This window comes from Calypte anna, chromosome 8 (assembly GCF_003957555.1).
Source record: "Calypte anna isolate BGI_N300 chromosome 8, bCalAnn1_v1.p, whole genome shotgun sequence".
Taxonomy (NCBI): domain Eukaryota; kingdom Metazoa; phylum Chordata; class Aves; order Apodiformes; family Trochilidae; genus Calypte; species Calypte anna.
The window spans coordinates 7,862,545-7,881,542 of record NC_044254.1 but is presented as its reverse complement, the minus strand read 5'-3'; the positions used below and the strand labels follow the sequence as shown (position 1 = coordinate 7,881,542).

At 36.9% G+C, this 18,998-nt stretch overlaps 1 protein-coding gene across 5 annotated transcripts in view; it reads left to right on the top strand.

The window, feature by feature from the left end:
- Positions 1-16,319, top strand: part of KCNT2 (potassium sodium-activated channel subfamily T member 2) — a 118,952-nt gene extending 102,633 nt beyond the window's left edge. For 2 of the 5 annotated variants that reach the window (XM_030455319.1, XM_030455322.1), the window contains 7 exons: positions 1,911-2,022; positions 5,304-5,405; positions 7,977-8,060; positions 8,888-9,016; positions 12,408-12,708; positions 13,805-13,889; positions 14,981-16,317. In XM_030455319.1, coding sequence (XP_030311179.1) covers positions 1,911-2,022; positions 5,304-5,405; positions 7,977-8,060; positions 8,888-9,016; positions 12,408-12,708; positions 13,805-13,889; positions 14,981-15,092 — 925 coding nt within the window. In that variant the 3' untranslated portion in view covers positions 15,093-16,317. Of the gene's footprint in view, positions 1-1,910; positions 2,023-5,303; positions 5,406-7,976; positions 8,061-8,887; positions 9,017-12,407; positions 12,709-13,804; positions 13,890-14,980 lie in introns of all 5 variants that reach the window. The other 3 variants (XM_030455320.1, XM_030455318.1, XM_030455321.1) reach the window with 3 other exon arrangements.
- Positions 16,320-18,998: the final 2,679 nt, after the last annotated feature.

The following is an 18,998-nucleotide window of genomic DNA, read 5'->3' as shown; positions in this document are numbered from 1 at the left end:
GCAGATCCTTTTAATGCTAAAAGGTAAGAAGTGCATCACTATGAACTTAGTAGTAAGCATTCACATTTTGAATATTTAGTTTTGAAAAAAAAATAGGTTTTAAGCACATTTATGCAACATTACCTATGTAAGCATACTAAATGTCATGAAGGAGTAATGCATATAAAGTGAAATAAAATTCAGGCTTTGTATAGAGTGAAGAAAAATTCAGAGGGTGAGAAGGCAGTGCTAAAGACACTGAGATTTCCTCTCCATTTGAGAACCCCTCTGATTAGAGCTTCACTTTGAGTTAAATATCTTGTTTCAACAAGTACCAAAAGATAAACGTCCCTTTCAACTGTGACAAAAGTTCTTACTTGTTTAAAAAAAAACAAAAAACAAAGCACAAAAAAATTATGCAAAAATAAAATACACTGCACAGTCAAGTAGGAAATACCTCCCTGATCTGGGGCTGAAGTCTAACCTGGACAAAATTAAGTCCTTTCTCAAGGATTCAGTATCATTCAATATTGCTGCCTTTTTCTGTGCCAGCCCTTCCATGTAAGGCTGGAGAGGTACACAGTAAGGTTTTTGAATCTGTTGGTGTTTTAGTGTTATTTATTAAAACATTAAAACATTAAGTGTTTCCATGCAGAACTTTTTTTTTTTTTTTTTAATGCAACTGTGTGAGAATGCAGTTAAATGCTGCTAGTGTTGCTGCATGTGTTCAAAAGAAACCCCCATGCTGCATCAGAAACCTCAGTTCTGTCTCTGAGCTTTCAAATTGGTGCCCAATACTATCACAGGTGTGTTTTGTAATCTCACTTAAATTTAATTTAGAAACTATAATTGAACTTAATCTCTGCATCACTTAAGTCTACACTTAACCATATTGTGCTAGTGCATCTGAGGTGCTTACATGTATCACAATTTTTCAGAAATACATTTATCCCCAAACATGAAAAGAAAAATGAGTTGAATAATTAAAAAAAAACAACTTAAGAGTACTAGCTGATTTTTCCCATAGCTGTATTCTGTTTTTTAAAATACTAAATAAACAAAATTCTAGTAATAAACTACATGCCTTAAGTATCCAACTAGAACTTACTATAAAAGCATTCAGTTGCCTTGCACAATGCTTACAACTAGATGGCAGCTGTAACTCATGAACTCTGTATCTGGTTCAGTATAATTTTAAGACTGCATGGTACTTTCTACAAATATCAAAGGAAATTAGAATTAAATATCTAGGTTTAGGACTCCACAAAGATTTTTCAAAAACATTTTTAAACTTTCAGAAGTGGTGCATTGTATCTTTTTTTCTCATTTTCTTCCCTAGAAGACATGCAATATTTTCACAGCATTTTTATATTATGTAAAAGTTGCAGGAATAAGTGAGATTTAGGAAGAGGCATAAGGTAGTAATAGTTACCTGTTCTACAGCATAAACTATATTCATTGCACAAAGGTAAATAGTTCTGTAAACAAACTTAAAAAATACATTTAAAATATGCTTTTTGCTACATAATAGTAGCTACTAATAGCAGAAACTAGGGAAGAAGGGGCTAAACATGATGAAGAACAACTGCAGTTAACAGAAAAAGCAGTCTTGAAACAGGAATTTAAACCCCTGGAGTTTTATTAATATGTGCTCATCACAAAGAAGATTCCACTCAAGTATCAGCAAGTGAAGTCATCCAGAAGATACAGACCCACCTAAACCTCACTGGTCTGACTGACTCAGATCATCTGACCTCACTAAGCACTGTAAAGGTCTGAAAAGATGTCAGCTACAGCACTGCTTGGCCTAGGTTACCAGTTCTGACATTATTCCCCAATTTCCATGAACTAATAATTGCATTACATAGAGCCTTACATTTATAGAATTGTTCTACTTAGGAGTATAACTCTTACATTCTTTTAAAATACAGGTTGTTTTCAAGCCTAAGCATTATCACAGAGCTTACTCACCCAGCTAATATGAGGTTCATGCAGTTCAGAGCCAAAGACTGCTATTCTCTTGCTCTATCCAAATTAGAAAAGGTAAGATTTGCCTCTCCTGCCCTCAAATTAAATTTTATGGATTTTAAAACTTGTTCTGATTTTGTAACAACGCCTCCAAACCAAGTGAAAGCACTGAAAGTATTTTATACTGATACCTGAAGAACAAGAATTGTTCACTGTCAAAGGGCAGTCCTTGTGACCAAGGATAGTGAACTATTTCAATACTAAATAAAAACTTCATATTCTATACATTTATATTGGTGTTCTGAAGCTGTGGAATGGGGAAACTACGTGGAAATAAGTTTAATTTGCCTGCCCAAAATGCTACTGCTAAAACTTTACATGGAGCATACAAAGTAAAATAAGGCATCTGTTTAACTTAGTAAATTCAAGGACAGTACTCTTTTTCATAGATCTTGATTGGTGATCTCACCTGCCTCTCTCTGCCGTCCACAAAACTTAAAATATCACCTCCACAATCTTTCAGGCCATTTGAATACATTCACAAAACCAGGAATCTTTCATTCTTTCATCTCTTTTCCCCTTGCTATCATTCTAAATAGAATTCCTAGGTTCTCTCTTGTAGCCTCCTCATCTCTGTACCTCAGATATCTGACATATCTTAGCAAATGTGAATTCATGCTAAAATCATGTTATACAGAATTTTTACTTCCAAACTGTAAATTTCCTAGATTTGGGATATTTCAGATACTGCACTGAATTTCAGATATTTCACTATTTACTGAATAATGTTCACATAGCTGATTTATAATATATTTAATGTAAACCAGCCTTTTCTTACCAAGTTACATTCACAGGCCAGCTCACAGTATCTTACACAGGAATCATTCTGCAAAAACTGAGCCTGTCTTGATGAGTATTAGAAGTCAATCTTTTATGTAGTTAATGATTATGCTTACACTTTAACCACAAGATGTAAATAAGTAATGGATCTTTTATAATTTGTTGACCTGCACCTGAAATAGAACAAAATAAGCATATAAAATGGAGAACTGTGAGGAAATTAGATGAGAAAGCTAACAACTAAAAAGCTGTTAAACAAAGAGAGGAGCAGTTTGCAGTGGGGGCACATCTTCATTTGGATTATGCCATTCCCAGTATCCATTAAAGTTTGGATCTGTGATTCCTCCATTTTAGCCCATCTTCCTCAAGGGTAAGTTCAGGAAGAGTAACCTGGCACTGGCTGGAATCATTCACTGCCAGCTTTTTCGGGGCAATCAGTGCCAAGAGCTGGATGGTGCCTTCAAGACTATGTTCCAACCTAACTTAGTTCCTTGGTGAACTCCAACTGACAGCATTTTTTTTTCACATATTCCCTTAATCTATACAGGCTAGTGATAAGAGGGAGTAAGAACAGTGACAGCTTTCCCAGTACCTGATGTCTGCAGTTTCTTCTGGAATACTCTGTGGGCTGTAACATCTCTACTTCAATGCAGTGACACCAGGATTTTTATCTCAGTTCTCTTTCTTGCTTTATGTAGGCATCTTTGTTTTTCCAGCAAATGTTCTGGAAATCATTAGAAATATTATAACTTATATTAATCATTTGAGCAAATGTAAAGTCGTGAATAGAGGTTGGAAGCTCAAGAGTTAATGAACTTCCTATCCAAGCTGTGGAATGCTGAAGTAGAGGTAGATAAGTTATAAAGAAGACCGTTTTCATTGTTGTCAAATCTGCCAGCTGTTGATATTTTCCACTCTTTTCATCTTAACATTTGCAGGGAGCATTTCACAGGTGGTGCTGTGGTTCATTTGATGTTTCAGAACTCCCTCATGCAAAAGCAATTGAAAACTTGAGTAGAATTATCTAATACAGCTAAATGTACAGTTGATTGTTATTTCTGCATTCAGCACCTCATTTTCAGAAAGACTAAGCTGCCCTCATGTAACACTGAAACACATGCAAAAGTGACTTTTCGGCCTAATGGGCTGAAGAAGAGAGATCCACATCTGCTGTAGCAGTGCAACTTTTCTCATTTTAGAGATGAATGAATGTGAACAAAGTGATGTTTCTTCCACAGCAGGGAAAAGGAAAAACTAAATACCCATGGTCTAAACATAAAAGTTATGTTCTCCATTAGTCTTAGATTAAAAAAATAAAAAAAGCGAACCACTCACCCACTCCTAGTCTTTCTAGAGAGAAATTTTTTAGAAGGGTTTAGAATGTTTTGGTTGGAACTGCAATATCTTCAAGGTCTCTTCCAGCCCAAACCAATTTATGAATCTTGGATAACACTGACACTTTAGATTTCTATAATTTTAAAAAATGTATTTGTTTTCCAAGTATTGCAGGTCAGGTGTTATTCTAAACTTTGAAGTGGTCGTTTTTAAAATATCTGCAAACTTATATCTTTTAATCTAACCAATAATGTGATTTTGTGTCTTGCACAGTGATAAGCAAATACTTGTTAGGTGAGCAGAAATCTACCTGGCCACAAAGGCACATTAGTTGTTAGTATTCAACTTGGTGTCTGCCAGTACTCCTGGGGTCTTCTCTGCCAAGCTGCATGCCAGTCAGTCCGTCCCCAGAATGTAGTGTTGCACACATGACATGTGGTGGATATAATTGTGCCAATTCCAAGATGTGAAACATCTCTGTACTTTGAGAACACATCTTACTCTTCATGACACCTCTGATCTGAAAGCTTAGTATTTCCTCTATTTTATGTAACAAATCACTTCCAATTTGTGTTTTTGCTTTCTGATAACAGCAGGAATTGGAAGCACATTGTGGTGTGATTCCTCTGCAAGTGAGATGTGAGAAGAAAAAGACATAATTATAGTTACCGTTTTCTGCATCCCTTCCCCAGAAGCAACAGAGCAAGAATTTTCTATCCCACTCCATATCTGAACTCATCTCACATATTCATTTGCACTGAAATACCTTTTCTTACCTTTTGCATCAGATTCTGTTCATGTGTCATGTTCCGGTTCCTAGTAGATTTTCTGGACCTGAATGAGTCCATGGTCAGCACCAAGAAATTGGAATAGGAATAAGATGAGCTTTGTTCTAAGCACAGTTAAAATCTCTAAATCATTTTTAAAATGATGTGGTAGAGTATGCCCACACATTTTGAGACTTGGTTATTGAAACAACATATGCATCAAACAAAATCTTTCAACCCAAAAACTGTAAGTACTGAGCAAAGATGCCATGCATTTGTAGAAATAAACCATATTCTGAGTAAAGGGACCTTATCCTTGTTATCTCTTTCAACATAATGCCAAATTCATGTTTTTATTTTAATCCTTCCAAAAATCATACTAAAAGCATTTTCTGTTCTTTAATACCTTAACAGAAGGAGCGTGAGAAGGGATCTAATCTGGCATTTATGTTCCGACTCCCCTTTGCTGCTGGCAGGGTTTTCAGCATCAGTATGTTGGATACACTGCTTTATCAGGTACTATCGACATCCTATGAAGGTGACATAACACAGATATGCATTGTTACCACCTATTTTATTGTACTTATGCCAGATGACCCTGTTTTCATACATCTCAGCCATTACTGTTCATGTCTGTACCAGGAGCAAAGGCTACTGAAGCATTTGTCACATGGCAGTAATATCTTAGTTACCAAATATCCTCCTGTCTTTGCCTGAATGCTGTTGTTAAACAGTGTAATGCTGTTTTTGAACCTCCCCAGAATCCAGTAAGTGGGATAGTTTTGATAAGCCCTACATAAAATACAGATTATACAGACTGATAACACTTGTACACTGCAACAAAAAGCTTCTGCCCATTCCCACAAAGTAGTTCCTCTAACCACAGAAATCAATAGTATTACTTTTATGAGTAATTTATCAGTCCTCAGTGTTTGCTGATAGAGGTCTCAATCGCTTTATGTGTCCTGTCCTTTTACTCATGTCAGTCAGACCTTTGGAGGACCACACATATATTACAGTAAACTGGCCCTACACTCTGGCCCTAAAAAAGAATAATATGCTGTGATTACAAAGAGACAGTGAGGCAAGAAAAGGCAACACTGAATCTTTTTGCCCAAGCATCCAGGATGCAGCTCCTCATGCAAAAACAAGTGATGACAGTGGAGATGGGGGAAGGCCAACAACCTCTGCTGAAAAAAACAACAGATAGTAAGGATCAGGACAAATGAGAGGTAGCAGTTGCTGATTTCAGGGTGGAAAAAGAGAATATTGCCCTCACTCCTCAACTCCTCATAAACTGAGATGCCCAAGTAGCAGCTCCCAGCTCTATCCTACAAGGATCTAGCTATGCAGACTTCAGTAGCCACCACCATGGCCCATGAAGTCTGCTCACCTAAACACCTACATGCTTTGCCTATACCTATAGGTAGCCCATGGATGCTTTTGAATTCAAGTACTAATTGTTTTTTCAGGGAAATTAGTATATTTGGTAACCAGGTGTATGAAAGGTGTTCTTTCATCTCAAGTCTTCCTCCTATTTGAAGGAATGCAAATTCAGTGGCAAATTCAAGGATTTAAGGATTCAAATCCTTAAAGGCAAATTCAATGTAAATAGACAAATTCCTGGAGCTAAGCTTTTTGAGATAAGTCATTAACATGAAAGAGTCATGTATGTGGTACATGGTACCAAAGCAGATAAGCCAACAGATGTAAATGCTAGATATTTTAGAAATAAATTTATTTGCCTATAAAGCTTGTTTTTAATCATGTTCCAGGACATCAATATCACATATGGAAATTTATTTTTTTTAAAAAAGTAGATTTAGACTCCTACGTATGAATAAGACTGTCACCATCAGCAAGTTCTACCATCACATAAGTAACTTCAATATTTTATATTTGCTCCTGGAAATATCAATCATGCCATGACTTGACAGAGTAAAGCCATTCACTGTAAAGTGTTAAGAAAATCCCATACACTCTCTCTCACTCCAGTTCCACTCATTCCTTCTTTGATGTCCTAAAGAAAAAACTTTGCATTATCTTTATGACACTGACTGAAAAATGAAAACTTGGTCTAGCAAATCCTTGTGAATACAGTTAGTAATCTAATGGTAGTTCCATAGCATAAAAGATGCAACAAAAATAACAAATAAGGTTACAAAAATTTGGTTCAAGAAGATGCTTACTGTCATTTACCCCATCACAGTTAGAAGAGTAAAATAGTTGTATGCCTCTCTATCAAATGAAATCTGTCTAGCTTCTGAGTTTAAACAAATCCAGATGCTCTAACTATAAAGGTTTTATATAACACTTTTGTAAGTTATTTCTTTATTAAAACCTCTGTGCTAGCTCCATATCTGCATTAAGCCAAAGGGACTAAGTGCAAGTTGTGTTCCAACAAGGACTGCAGCCTGCCCTGAGTGCTGCTCTGCTACATCTAAGTAGAGGTGGGAATCAACAGTCCTACCCCTGTTAGCATAGCACCCATGGTAAACCCTGCTTGCAACAGCCTAACTCAAGGAGGAGAAATATTTTTGCATTCTGCTCATCTAATGTCTGTTCCCAGGACAAGGATGTAAGGCACATGAACCCTTAAAAAATAAGATGGATTGGTGAAAGCAAATGAATTGAATTGAATTAAATTAGCAGCCTCACCTTAGTATTGCCCACAACTCAGAGTGCCCTAAGACCCATCTAACATACAACAGCATTTCTTTTGTACAGAAGAGTTCATGATTCCAGTTTCACACATGATGAGGCTAACACCTTAGCTCCACTGATCTTCCATCTACATTCATCTTCACTTTCACATCTTTTTGTGGGTATCTTTGAATCCTGTACATACATTGCACACGTATGCAGAACCAAATAAGAAAAAATATTTTATTTAAATAGATTTAGCATGAAGAAAGAATTTCTTCACAGTGATTATTTCTACAGTGATTCAGATACTTGAAAGATAAAGAGATTGACTGTAAACATTTCTATTTCTTTGAAATTCACACAATGTGCTAGTGTTTACCTGCTCATCTGCTCATTAAAGCTTTTCTTTCTTTTCCTTATTTCCTGTTAAAAATCTTGCAGTCATTTGTGAAAGATTATATGATCTCTATTACAAGACTTCTGCTGGGACTTGATACCACACCAGGATCTGGGTTTCTTTGTTCTGTAAGTTATTTTCAAAAAAAATTCTTTACTGCAGAGTACCAGAGAAGATTCTGTACTGCCTGTAAATACCTCTACTTTCTGTAAACAGCACTTTCTTTTCTTAAAAGTCCAAGAAAGCCATCTGTTTCCTTTTTCAACAGGGGAGAAGACAAAAAAGTTAAATAGAAAACATAACTAATTTTAGTTATTTCCATAGCAAAACCCAACTCCCCCAGCCCCCAAGGAACGCAATACATTCATAAAGCACAGCTTTCTTACAGTGCAAGACAACAGAATCTGTGAGAAGGGGCTCACATATCTTGAAACAGAGCTTGTGTAATAGTAATGAAACAGTTCAAGACTTTCTCCTGCCATTTATGCTCAGTGTGTTAGTTTGCCCTGTCTCTCTTCTCGAAAACTCAGGCTGCATTCAGCCTGTTCAACCTAGCAAAGTTATCTGACAACATTCAGAATAAATATTCTTGCATTCTTTAGTCTGTCCATCACCAGATTCTTACTGCTGCCAATACTGTGTTATTGCTTTTGTATTTGAGTCATGTATGAACAGTAGATGAAGGATTCCTTACAATTTTTAAGTAATTCTAAAACAAGTAGTTTCATAAGACAACAATTTGCACTGCAGTGTCTCCCAAACAGGGAGAGAACAAAAGAAACAGTGCCTACAAACTCAATAGATGTTCCAGGTTTGTTGTGGAGCAAAGGTGCAATATTACAATATGATTGTTACCAGCTAGCATTTAGTTTTTAAAAATTTTCAGGAGTAGCACATTGAACAAGTGATAAGCCCTCAAGATTAAAAGTACTCCTTCCTATTATTACTTGCTCAGATGAAAATCACAGAAGAGGATCTATGGATCAGAACATATGCCAGGCTATATCAGAAACTTTGTTCTTCTACAGGAGACATTCCAATCGGAGTCTATAGAACAGAATCCCAAAAGCTTACAACATCTGAGGTATGCCAGTTTACTATACTTTGGATTTCATTACAGAGCATATAACATTCTTTGGCCCTCAGTAGACTGGAAACCACTTGAAGACTATTTGTGAATGTCACATCTACCAATGCACAGAACCCCAATAACCCCCTGAAGATCTCCACCTGCTGACATGTACATGGTCACATAAACTCAGGGCTCCTGTGCAGCCCTGAATACCCAGAGCCAGTTCCCTGCTGTCAGTCCTGTGCCTGCCTACAGAAAGCTGACTGATTGAAAACAAGGGGCAGCTCAGCACAGACAGGACTAGCACAGGCTACAAGAGTTAGCTGACAAATAGTACCAGTTTTCTGTATATACATATTTATGTATCTGCCACATAAATGTAAACATTTCTCCCTATACATATATATGTATAAAATTAGAAAGATATTTTTTATGTGTCTGCCACATAAATGTATAAATTTCTCCCTCTGTATATATAAAATGACAAAAATACTGTTTCCTGACTACTTAGCATACATTTTGTTGGTACAACTTTTATTTCTTTCATGTATACGCCATTTGTTTATGTGACCATTAATGCTTCTATCTCGTTAAAACATGGCTGAAATACAGCTCTAAAATACAGCAGTGAACAACGTTCTTCTGAACTACTCAGACATAGTTTACTGATTTCCAAGACAGAGCATTTATATTTTCTCTTCCATTTTGGAAAAATGTTATCAGACATCAAGCCATGTAATGCTTAACTGCAAGATTTATCTTGAAAGAAGTACAATCTTTTAGTTAAATTTTAAAATAAGAGTTCTACAAAGCTGCAGAACATTCCACCAAATTCACTAGTGGGTCTCTTTGTGGACCATTTCTATGGGTGACTTTTACAGCATAGCCAAGGGGACTGTACTGTTGCAGTTATGTCAGCTGATTATCCTTAAATGTAGTAGAATTAGCATGATCTATCAAAATTATTCCTTGGAGAAGAATAGAGGCAGTATCACTGCTAATATGAAAAAATGTCAGCGTTAGCTTTAAACAACACAAGACATTCAAGATTTTAAGAATTCCTTAAATAAAGATAAGTAAGATAAAATTAATGGCAATGCTTTATTCTCACAGTCACAGCTGGCTATTTAACTTCAGGTCCAAAAAAGAGAATCAAGAAGTAAGCACACAGCATACTGTTGAGGAGTGCACCCTGGCTGCCTGTTTTGTTCCTCTCTGCATTTTCACAAGCTTTCTAGCATACAGGCTGACAGGCATACTGCATCTGTACAGGGGAGGGGTAACCAGAAAAATAACTCTCATCTTTTCTACAAACTTCCACAGTTTGAAGTTAAATTAATTTTTAGTAATTTCATTCATAAATTCATCTTAACAAGAGGCATACTTGAAAATATTCTTGGATGAGATCTTTAGAACAGGTTAGAGAAGTGTAAATTGCTACTTTTCTAAGGAATTATGAACTTGCTAACCACAAGTTCCTTACTCATTGAGCCTCCAATGCATATATATATTTGAGTGAAGATGACAAATTTGTATTTGTATTGCTCACACCTGGAAGAAGCTGTCAGTTAATGCTTAACATGAGTCAGGAGAACAAAATATGCTAACATTTCTATATGTATTTCTCCTTTGACAATCCCTTTTTATACTATGGAAATGAGAATCCCTCACTTCAATCTAACAGATAAATATTATTACTTTGAATTATATAAGTTTTCAATGATCTAGTTACTAAATAACAAGAAAGTCTAGCCTACCTCTCAATACAGTGCACCTATGACTCAAACCATTACCACCTTATTAAAAAATAATAAATAAGTCTTCTTTATTACCTGTGTAGCTAATTTGCTGATGTTGTCAAACAGGCCATGTTTGTTTCTGTAGGATCACTCCTGTTTAAATTGTCTTTTGTTTTCTTTTCCTCTTTCTGTGTCAGTCACGAGAAATGGCTTCACAGGTAAGTATTTGGATAGTCTGCCTCTTTCTGGGATTCATGGTTTCAGCCCAGTAGGCAGTAAGCCCCACACTGCTGCTTGCTCTCTCCTCCCCAGTAGATGGGGAGACAACTGGAAGGGCGGTTTGGGGGTTAAGACAGTTTAACAGGTAAGCAAGGCAAAATTAAGGAATTCTCTCACTACTTCCCCTTGCCAAGCAGGTGTTGAGCCATTTCAAGGAAAGCAGGGCTCTATCACCCATATTTGGGACAACAAATTTCATAACTCTGCAAGTTCCCCCCATTCCTTCACCTTCCTCAGCTTTTATTGCTGAACATGGTGCCATTTGGCACGGGATATCCCTTTGGGTAGTTGGGGACAGATGTCCTGGCTGTCCCTTCCCAACTTCTTGTGCATCCCCAGCCTATTCCCTGGGAGGTCACTGAGGAGCAGAAAAGGCCTTGACACTGTATAAAGTGCTGCTCAGCAAGAACTGAAACATCCCTGTGTTATCATCACCATTTCCATCAGAAATCCAAAACATACTATGAATAAATTCAACTCTACACCATCCAAAAACAGTTTCTGGAGAAAAAAATAGGCAGAAAAAATGTGGCAACAGAGGGGCATATTTTGGCCCTTAGGTCTGCTTTGTTTGTTGTTTTTTTCACTATATGAGTGAAAAAACATCACAGTGTTTTAAGGCTGCTACTATGTCTGTCCTTATTTTGATACAGAAGCATTCCACATATTATGTGCTGGAAGGTCAAAAATGACTGGGAATTTGAGACACAGGTAACACCCATATTCCACCTGTTGTTTTTTTTTTATAAAGTACACAAAACAGTGCAGCCAAAGTTAAAATATTACCAAAAATCCACAATATACATCTAAACAGCAGCTACATAACTTAGATTTCTAAAGTATGTAGACTTGGAAAAAAGTGGACAAGTTATTCAGAACAGATTCCTAAATTCAAGAAAGGCAGTAGCTGAAGGGTAGAGTTGTTCTCAGAATCGAAAGGGAAAGAGGCACCACATAACACCTAAGTGCTTTCCCCAGAATAACACAATGTCAGGGGCTGGAAGGGACCTCTGGAAATCACCTAATCCAACCCCCCTGCTAGAGCAGGATCCCCAGAGCAGATTACACAGGAACACGTCCAGGTGGGTTTTGAAAGTCTCCAGGGGTGGAGACATCACAACCTTTCTGGGCAGTTCATTCCAGTGCTCTTTTTGCACTTGAGAAATGTATTTATATATAAAAAAAATGAGCTTTTTACATAAAAATGTCAAAGTCTCATAAAAGTTGCCCAGTTCAGAAACTCTTGCGAAGTGCAAACTGCTGAATCCCCTCCGCTCCGTCGCAACCACAATACACGTCCTACCGCACCATTGAAAATGAGAGAATGTTTTAATTTGCTCCCAATTTTTAAAGCCCTTAATCCCTCTTGCTATTTTCTTTTCAAGTCTCAAATCTCTATCAGTGTAGAAGACTGGGAAGACACTAAAGACACCAAAGAACAAATCAGCTATCGCAGTAACCACCGGAACTCAACGTCAAGCGACCGCTCGGATCACCCCTTGTTACGGCGGAAAAGCATGCAGTGGGCACGGCGCCTCAGCAGGAGGGCACCCCGACACTCTGGCAGAACAGCTGAGAAGATAAACCAGCAGAGAATGAACCTTTACAGGAGGTCTGAAAGGCAGGAGCTTGCTGAACTTGTGAAAAACAGAATGAAGCACCTGGGCCTTTCTCCAGCAGGATATGGTATGATTACCGTGACACTAATAATCAAAACATCACTATTATGCAAGGCGAACTGATTTTTATACACAATGTACTAGGTTTACAGCAGTGGTTTTGTTTTGTGGAGGTTATGTAGCTGTTTTCTAGACAGAGGTACTTATGGTGGTGCAAATATGTGATACAAGAAAATATTACACATACTAGAAAACACTCACTGCAGTGATTTTCAACCTTTTGTATATTTCAGAGTATACAGACTGCCTGTCAAGAATGCTTCACTAACAAAAAGTTCAGGAATTTCATTGAAACTGGAATGAAGCAGTTCTCTTTCAAATCATTTTCCCCAAAATGCTGAAGAGAGAAATTAATATAAAAGAAATGCCTCTCCTTTTTAGTCCTGTCAAATTAAAACTAGTCTCACTGTAGCACACAGTGTACCAAGAGAGAGCTATTTGGAAGATACTGCAATGACAACTACAAGGCATTGCAAGACTCAACTAGGCAAAAACCTAAAAAAATAGAAATAAAAAAAATAATTGCAGCCTTTATTTGCAATATACTTGAAGAACAGTTGAAAATTCAGGACACAAATACTTATTTCCCTTTGTACAGCATTCCCAGTACAACCCAGGTGATAAAGGAAAATGCTTATTCTATAAATAGGGAATGGGGTTGGGGGAAAGGTTTATATTGTCCAATTCTGGAAATAGAAGAGAATGCCATATATCTGCTTTTAATCTTATCAGTTGAACTCAATACCAGCTGACAGGGGAAGTCCTGACTTCCCAAACACTAACATAGGCCACATGACAGATTGGTAATTTAGACTGGGTTGCATTCATAATCGTTCTGACTGGAAAAAGTGCAGAAGAACATTTTTAGAACATTCAGAAAGAAAGCAGGATATTTTGACAGCTGATAACCAAAGGATGCTGTATCAGATAACAGTTTAAAAGAAGTTGCTAACCTTATCTGAAATCACTTTGAAATCTCACACTTTTTGACAGCTTTATGAACCAAAGCTGTTCTTTTATCAGATCAGTTTGTCAGAAATCATACTTTTAATAATTATTTTAAATATAATTAATTTGTATGGTTGGTTTTTTTTGTCCTTTAGATGAAATGAATGATCATCAGAACACCCTTTCTTACATCCTGATCAATCCTTCTCCAGATACAAGATTAGAGCTGAATGATATAGTGTAAGTTAAAATACCAAAAAAAAAATCTCAAGACCCGCAAAATTTCTTGTTTATACTTTCTGCCTTAATTTATCACCTGTCTGTTGGAAAAGAACCCCAAATTCTCCCATGCACAGGCAAGAAATAAAAATATGGAGACTTCTATTTAAATAGACACCTAATTATATGCATGTATGTATGTATATAAAATATACATATAGATATACAATATGTATACTGGTGATTCTCTTACCTCCATATTCTCTCATCTTCCTTAAAAAAATCTCACCAGATTTAAAGCTTAATAGCTTTAAAGAATTAAGATTCTCATTGAATTCTTGATTATAAATTAGCTACCCAGACTTAACAGAAAGATCAGTAATCTGGTTTCTGCCCTTAGGAGCACAGTGCTCCTGGAAAGCAATGATAGTTCAGAACACTGATACATTGGTTCTGCAGCAGCACAAAGCTGCTCCTGCATCAGTCCCAAGAGTTGTTTCAGATCAGATAGTTTGTCACTTGAGACAGCTGACAAAGCAGTGCAGAATTTGCACTTACAAATTAATGGGAAGCTCTTTCATCTTTATTCTAAGAGCAGTTATTTTAAACCTCTCAAATTTATATTCAAACTCAATATTTAAGGAAGCCTTTTTTCTCAAGTTTTCAGATCTCCTACAAGTTCTTTGAATACAGGTCCACCTCCAGACTTTCATCCTACACCACCATTATTAACATCAGGCTTTTTATTTATTGAGTACAATGAAAAGAAATACCCATTTTTTTCTCACAAAGTTATTTTAGACTCCTTGTCCCTCTTTAAGGCATAATGAATGAAGGAGATGCAAAATAAATACTGGCAAAGGAGCTACCAGTCAAAATTATTGTTTAGCTGTATCTGGTACATACAGATGGTGTCTGGGCACAGTAAGAAAAGCTTTGTTATCAGCATCTACAGTGAGTGGTGTTGACCAAGTGACCCAACAGGAACTAGACTGAGCACCCTGAAAATCAGTGTCTTCCTCAGATCTTTTCAACATTACAGCTGTATGCACTTCATCTGCCTTTGCTTGTGCCAAGACTTATTTAAAAGAGTCTTTATTTTCTCTTTATAGATACTTGATCCGACCTGATCCACTGGCTTATGTTCCAAATACTGCACCTGGCCAAAAAGACAGCTTCTGCAATACAGTGGGACAAGATACCAGGGAAGAAACACAACTTTGATATGTAACTCATCACAAAATTAATAGACAATTTTATACATGCTGTTTCCACTAACAATTTTGAAAGCTGAGTGATACATTTTGTTCAGAAGTAGAAAACAAAATGACAATGGATATATGACCAAATTTAGAATAATGGTGTCTAGAAGCTCTTATTTAAGTCATTTTCAGGCTTTGTGGCCTGTTCAGTATGTTGGATTTGGGCAGCTTAGCAGAATTATGACAGCTATTACTATAGCTATTACATGACAACTTCTTACCCATACCAGTAAAGAGGATCTGGTGTCCATAGAGACACCATATATGATTTGTAGTAGAAAATATGTTAATAACTAAAGGAGCCTACAAGGCTTTGCCTTTCAAGAATCCAGCCTTTGAGAAAATGCTCAGTGTCTGACTGTCATCCATTTCCGTAAGACCAGGCCAGTTTCAGCCACATAGCAGCCTCCAGGTCTCAGGTGTTAGTTCTCTAAATTTACACAAAAAAGTTTAATTAATCAGCCTCATCTCACCATAAAGGCTGAGGTTGAAGGCAGCATATCCACTGACAGATTAGCTCAGAGGAGCCCACCTGGAGAAAGTCCCTATCATGTCACACAGGCATCCACCCACATTTGTAAAAACTGAGGATGTACTATCTGTGTGAAGCTGCAAACAGTGGTAGCACAGATGAAGAAGAACCCCTTTAACCTTAGTAAGTATGACAGTAGAAGCCTGGACAGATGATGATACAAAAGTGAGAAGGTCCCTCTAGGGCATGACCCATATCACAAGTCCTTCCCATTTCCATTAATATGCCAGAACTGCAACTCTACAAGGTGTGTACATACCCAGTCATTGATATTACCCAAATTGGATACATTTTCATATGAAATGATGGATCACATTGAAAATTAAAGAATTGTATGGCCCATTCCATCAAATGAACGTAACGCCACATTACATGACAAGACATCATTGATCTGAAGGCTTGGTTTTGGCATAAAGTACACAAGAAAACATCTGCTAGTGAATTAAACATCTGAAGTGCTGTGAAATCTCTAGGCTGCCACAACTGATCAGGCTTTTCATAGAATTAAGCATGAATGTACATGGTCTTCCAAAATCACATTCTTGCTTTGCTGTCTGTCACAAAGGGTAAAGAACATGCTTAAGGTAAAAACTGTACTTTTACAAATACACATATAGAGCTCGTATAATAAATTTGGCAGGTATTCTGGAATTGAAAAACTGATATATTTTTTTAATTCCCTTGATATCCTACAAAAATAGTCAAAATTCTTTATATTCTCTTCTGTATGATTTGGTAGAACAGCTACACTTTCACTTTCTTTCTGAAAAACAAAATACCAAATTGCCCAGTGAACAACCCTGGATGCAAGTATTCTTATCAGAACTGTAAGGATGTTGAAATCAAGTCCCATTCATATTAAGAATGACAGACAATCTGCTATTTTTTCCCTCCTTCCTCGTAATTCTTCCAAAACTTAACTAATCTGTTCCATATCAAGTCAGAAATCCTAAAACCACAATTGTAAAAAAAAAAAGCAGGGGTTCCAGAGTGGAATTAAGCCATCAGAAGAACAGAAGTATAGTTTTAAAAGAAAAAGGATAACTGAAAAATAAGGTTTCTCAACTCTTCATATTCACATATTGAAGTAGCATCATGGTTCAGAAGCATTTCAGTGATTCTGCCTGGAGTCCATTATTCTTCACTGTTTTGCCACACAAAATAGTCATTTATCAAATTATTCACAGGTAAAATCAAAGCATTTCAAATGTTCCCTCTGGGCCCAGTGTTAAAAAAGAAACAATTGAAGCAGCAGCTTCAGTCTTAAGTCTACAGTTTTTAAAAAACTGTGTATGGTACAGGATATTGTTCAAGACCTGTCAGAGAAGTTATCCCAGAAGAGATTGCATGTGGAATCTGAATAACTTCCTGTGTTTATTGCCTTCAGTAAGACTGTATTCCACTTGAATATTTAAAAAAAATAAAAGACAAGTTTATTTAAAATATTCACTACAGTCAGGAATATCCTTTGTTTCACACTAAAGGTCTTTCTAATTGAGTCTCTCAGGCAGACAGAATTCCAGAAACATGCCTACCCTTCAGCTGGCAATCTAGATACTCTGCTTTGTGTCATTCACACACACCACAGACTGGTACCCAACACAGACTGCAGTACTCTGCTCTAAGGATCTATGGGTAAAACTTGATGCCTTTAAGGTAGGACCTTAAAAGCCTATAAGGCATCAGAAACAAGCAGTCAGATGTAACCATTTTCCCACCCAATTCAGCAGAATTGCTGCTCAGCTGAAGTCAAACAGTAGCATGCAATGTGACCCAATTCATCACCATGATAAATTAATATCTAATTGCTCATTAGTCCCAAAATATTTACTAAAGCAAACACAAAGTCAGCTGGAAGCACTTGCAGTCTCTAAAATGAATGAAAGGCAGTAATTCTTAATAAAACATTTCATTTCTTCAAAGTCTGCTGAAAGACAAAGAAGGCATTGAAGCCCAACAACAGCTTCTTATGAAGCAGAGGTTCTAGTAAGCCACGAATAACATACCACAAAGGTCTGTCACTGAAAATGCACTGCCTTTTGTGTTGAAAGCAGAACAGCTTTGCTTCCTCTGACAAATCTTCAAAGACCTCACTCTGGTGAGTTTTAGACCTTTGAAAACCTAAGCACCTATAAATTAACAGCATGAGACAGTGTGTGAGTTCCTTCAGTCACCAGGGAGGTGATTCTCTACTGCTCATCCTACAGCAATCTTATCTTCACATACTTTCCCATCCTGATTGCCAGAAACACAGCACAAGTCTGGCTGAACTGGAGACCAGGTTGGGGAACAGCAATGTCCAAGCTCAGTGATGGAGAAGGGTTGATAAATTCTAGAATCAGCAGGTCCAAATCACTGTTGTAAAGACAGGATTTGTCTGCTCATAGTTCACTCAGTAAATAGACATATAGGGCTATGATTGCAAACATAAGCAAGAGATTTAAGCCTAAACCAGTTGTCAAAGGTTAGATGGCCTGATAACTTACATTTGTTTCTCTCAATCCAAAAAACAAACAAAAAAATTCTTTCAATCTGTGCTTAACTGTAAGAGTTTTTTTATCTCCTAACTCATTTATAGCAACAACTCAAAGATGGCCCCAGCACTACCTTAACAACCATGAAGTCATTTGGTACCCACAGTCACAATTCAAATCAAGAAAGAGCAGACAATAATTCTTTCATTCTTACAAGGGAATTCTCTGGCAAAGTGAGACCTGCCCATGAAAACCTGTTACCTATTCTGCAATTAAAAGTCACCAGAAGTATATCAGTGGGAAGCAGTGTTTTCTTAACTATTTCATTCCAATTCCAAATCATGCATTAATTCACACACAAAGTAGGAAGCAATCAAAACTCACATTAGAATGAGTTAAGAAAGTTTTGGGGACATTGTGACTTGAAAGTGAAGAGGTATTTTCCAGCATACATATTTCCTCACCCACAAATAGCTTCCTGCTGCAACTGTTCTTTAACAATTTTGCATTGCATAAGCACAGATATCAATGAATACATAGTATATTTTACCAATTCACCAGTAAAATGCTAGAGAACAAATAAATTGCAGATGTCAGCTGTAGAGGAAAACTGAAATGACATCAAGTGCACCAGAACTGTGCACACAATTCTGCAGTTTCTAGGCAGGTAGGGCTAACAGCAACCATTCTGTAATTTTGGAGCAATGATGCATGAGGTTTTGCTACATTGAATTCTACTTGATATCCAAAGGAAATCAGTCACTGCAAGCTGGATATGAAATAATAAAACCAAGCAGCACCGTGTAATGACATCGAGTTGTCCAAGGTTATGAAAAATACTTTCTCAAGGCAGTGACATAAA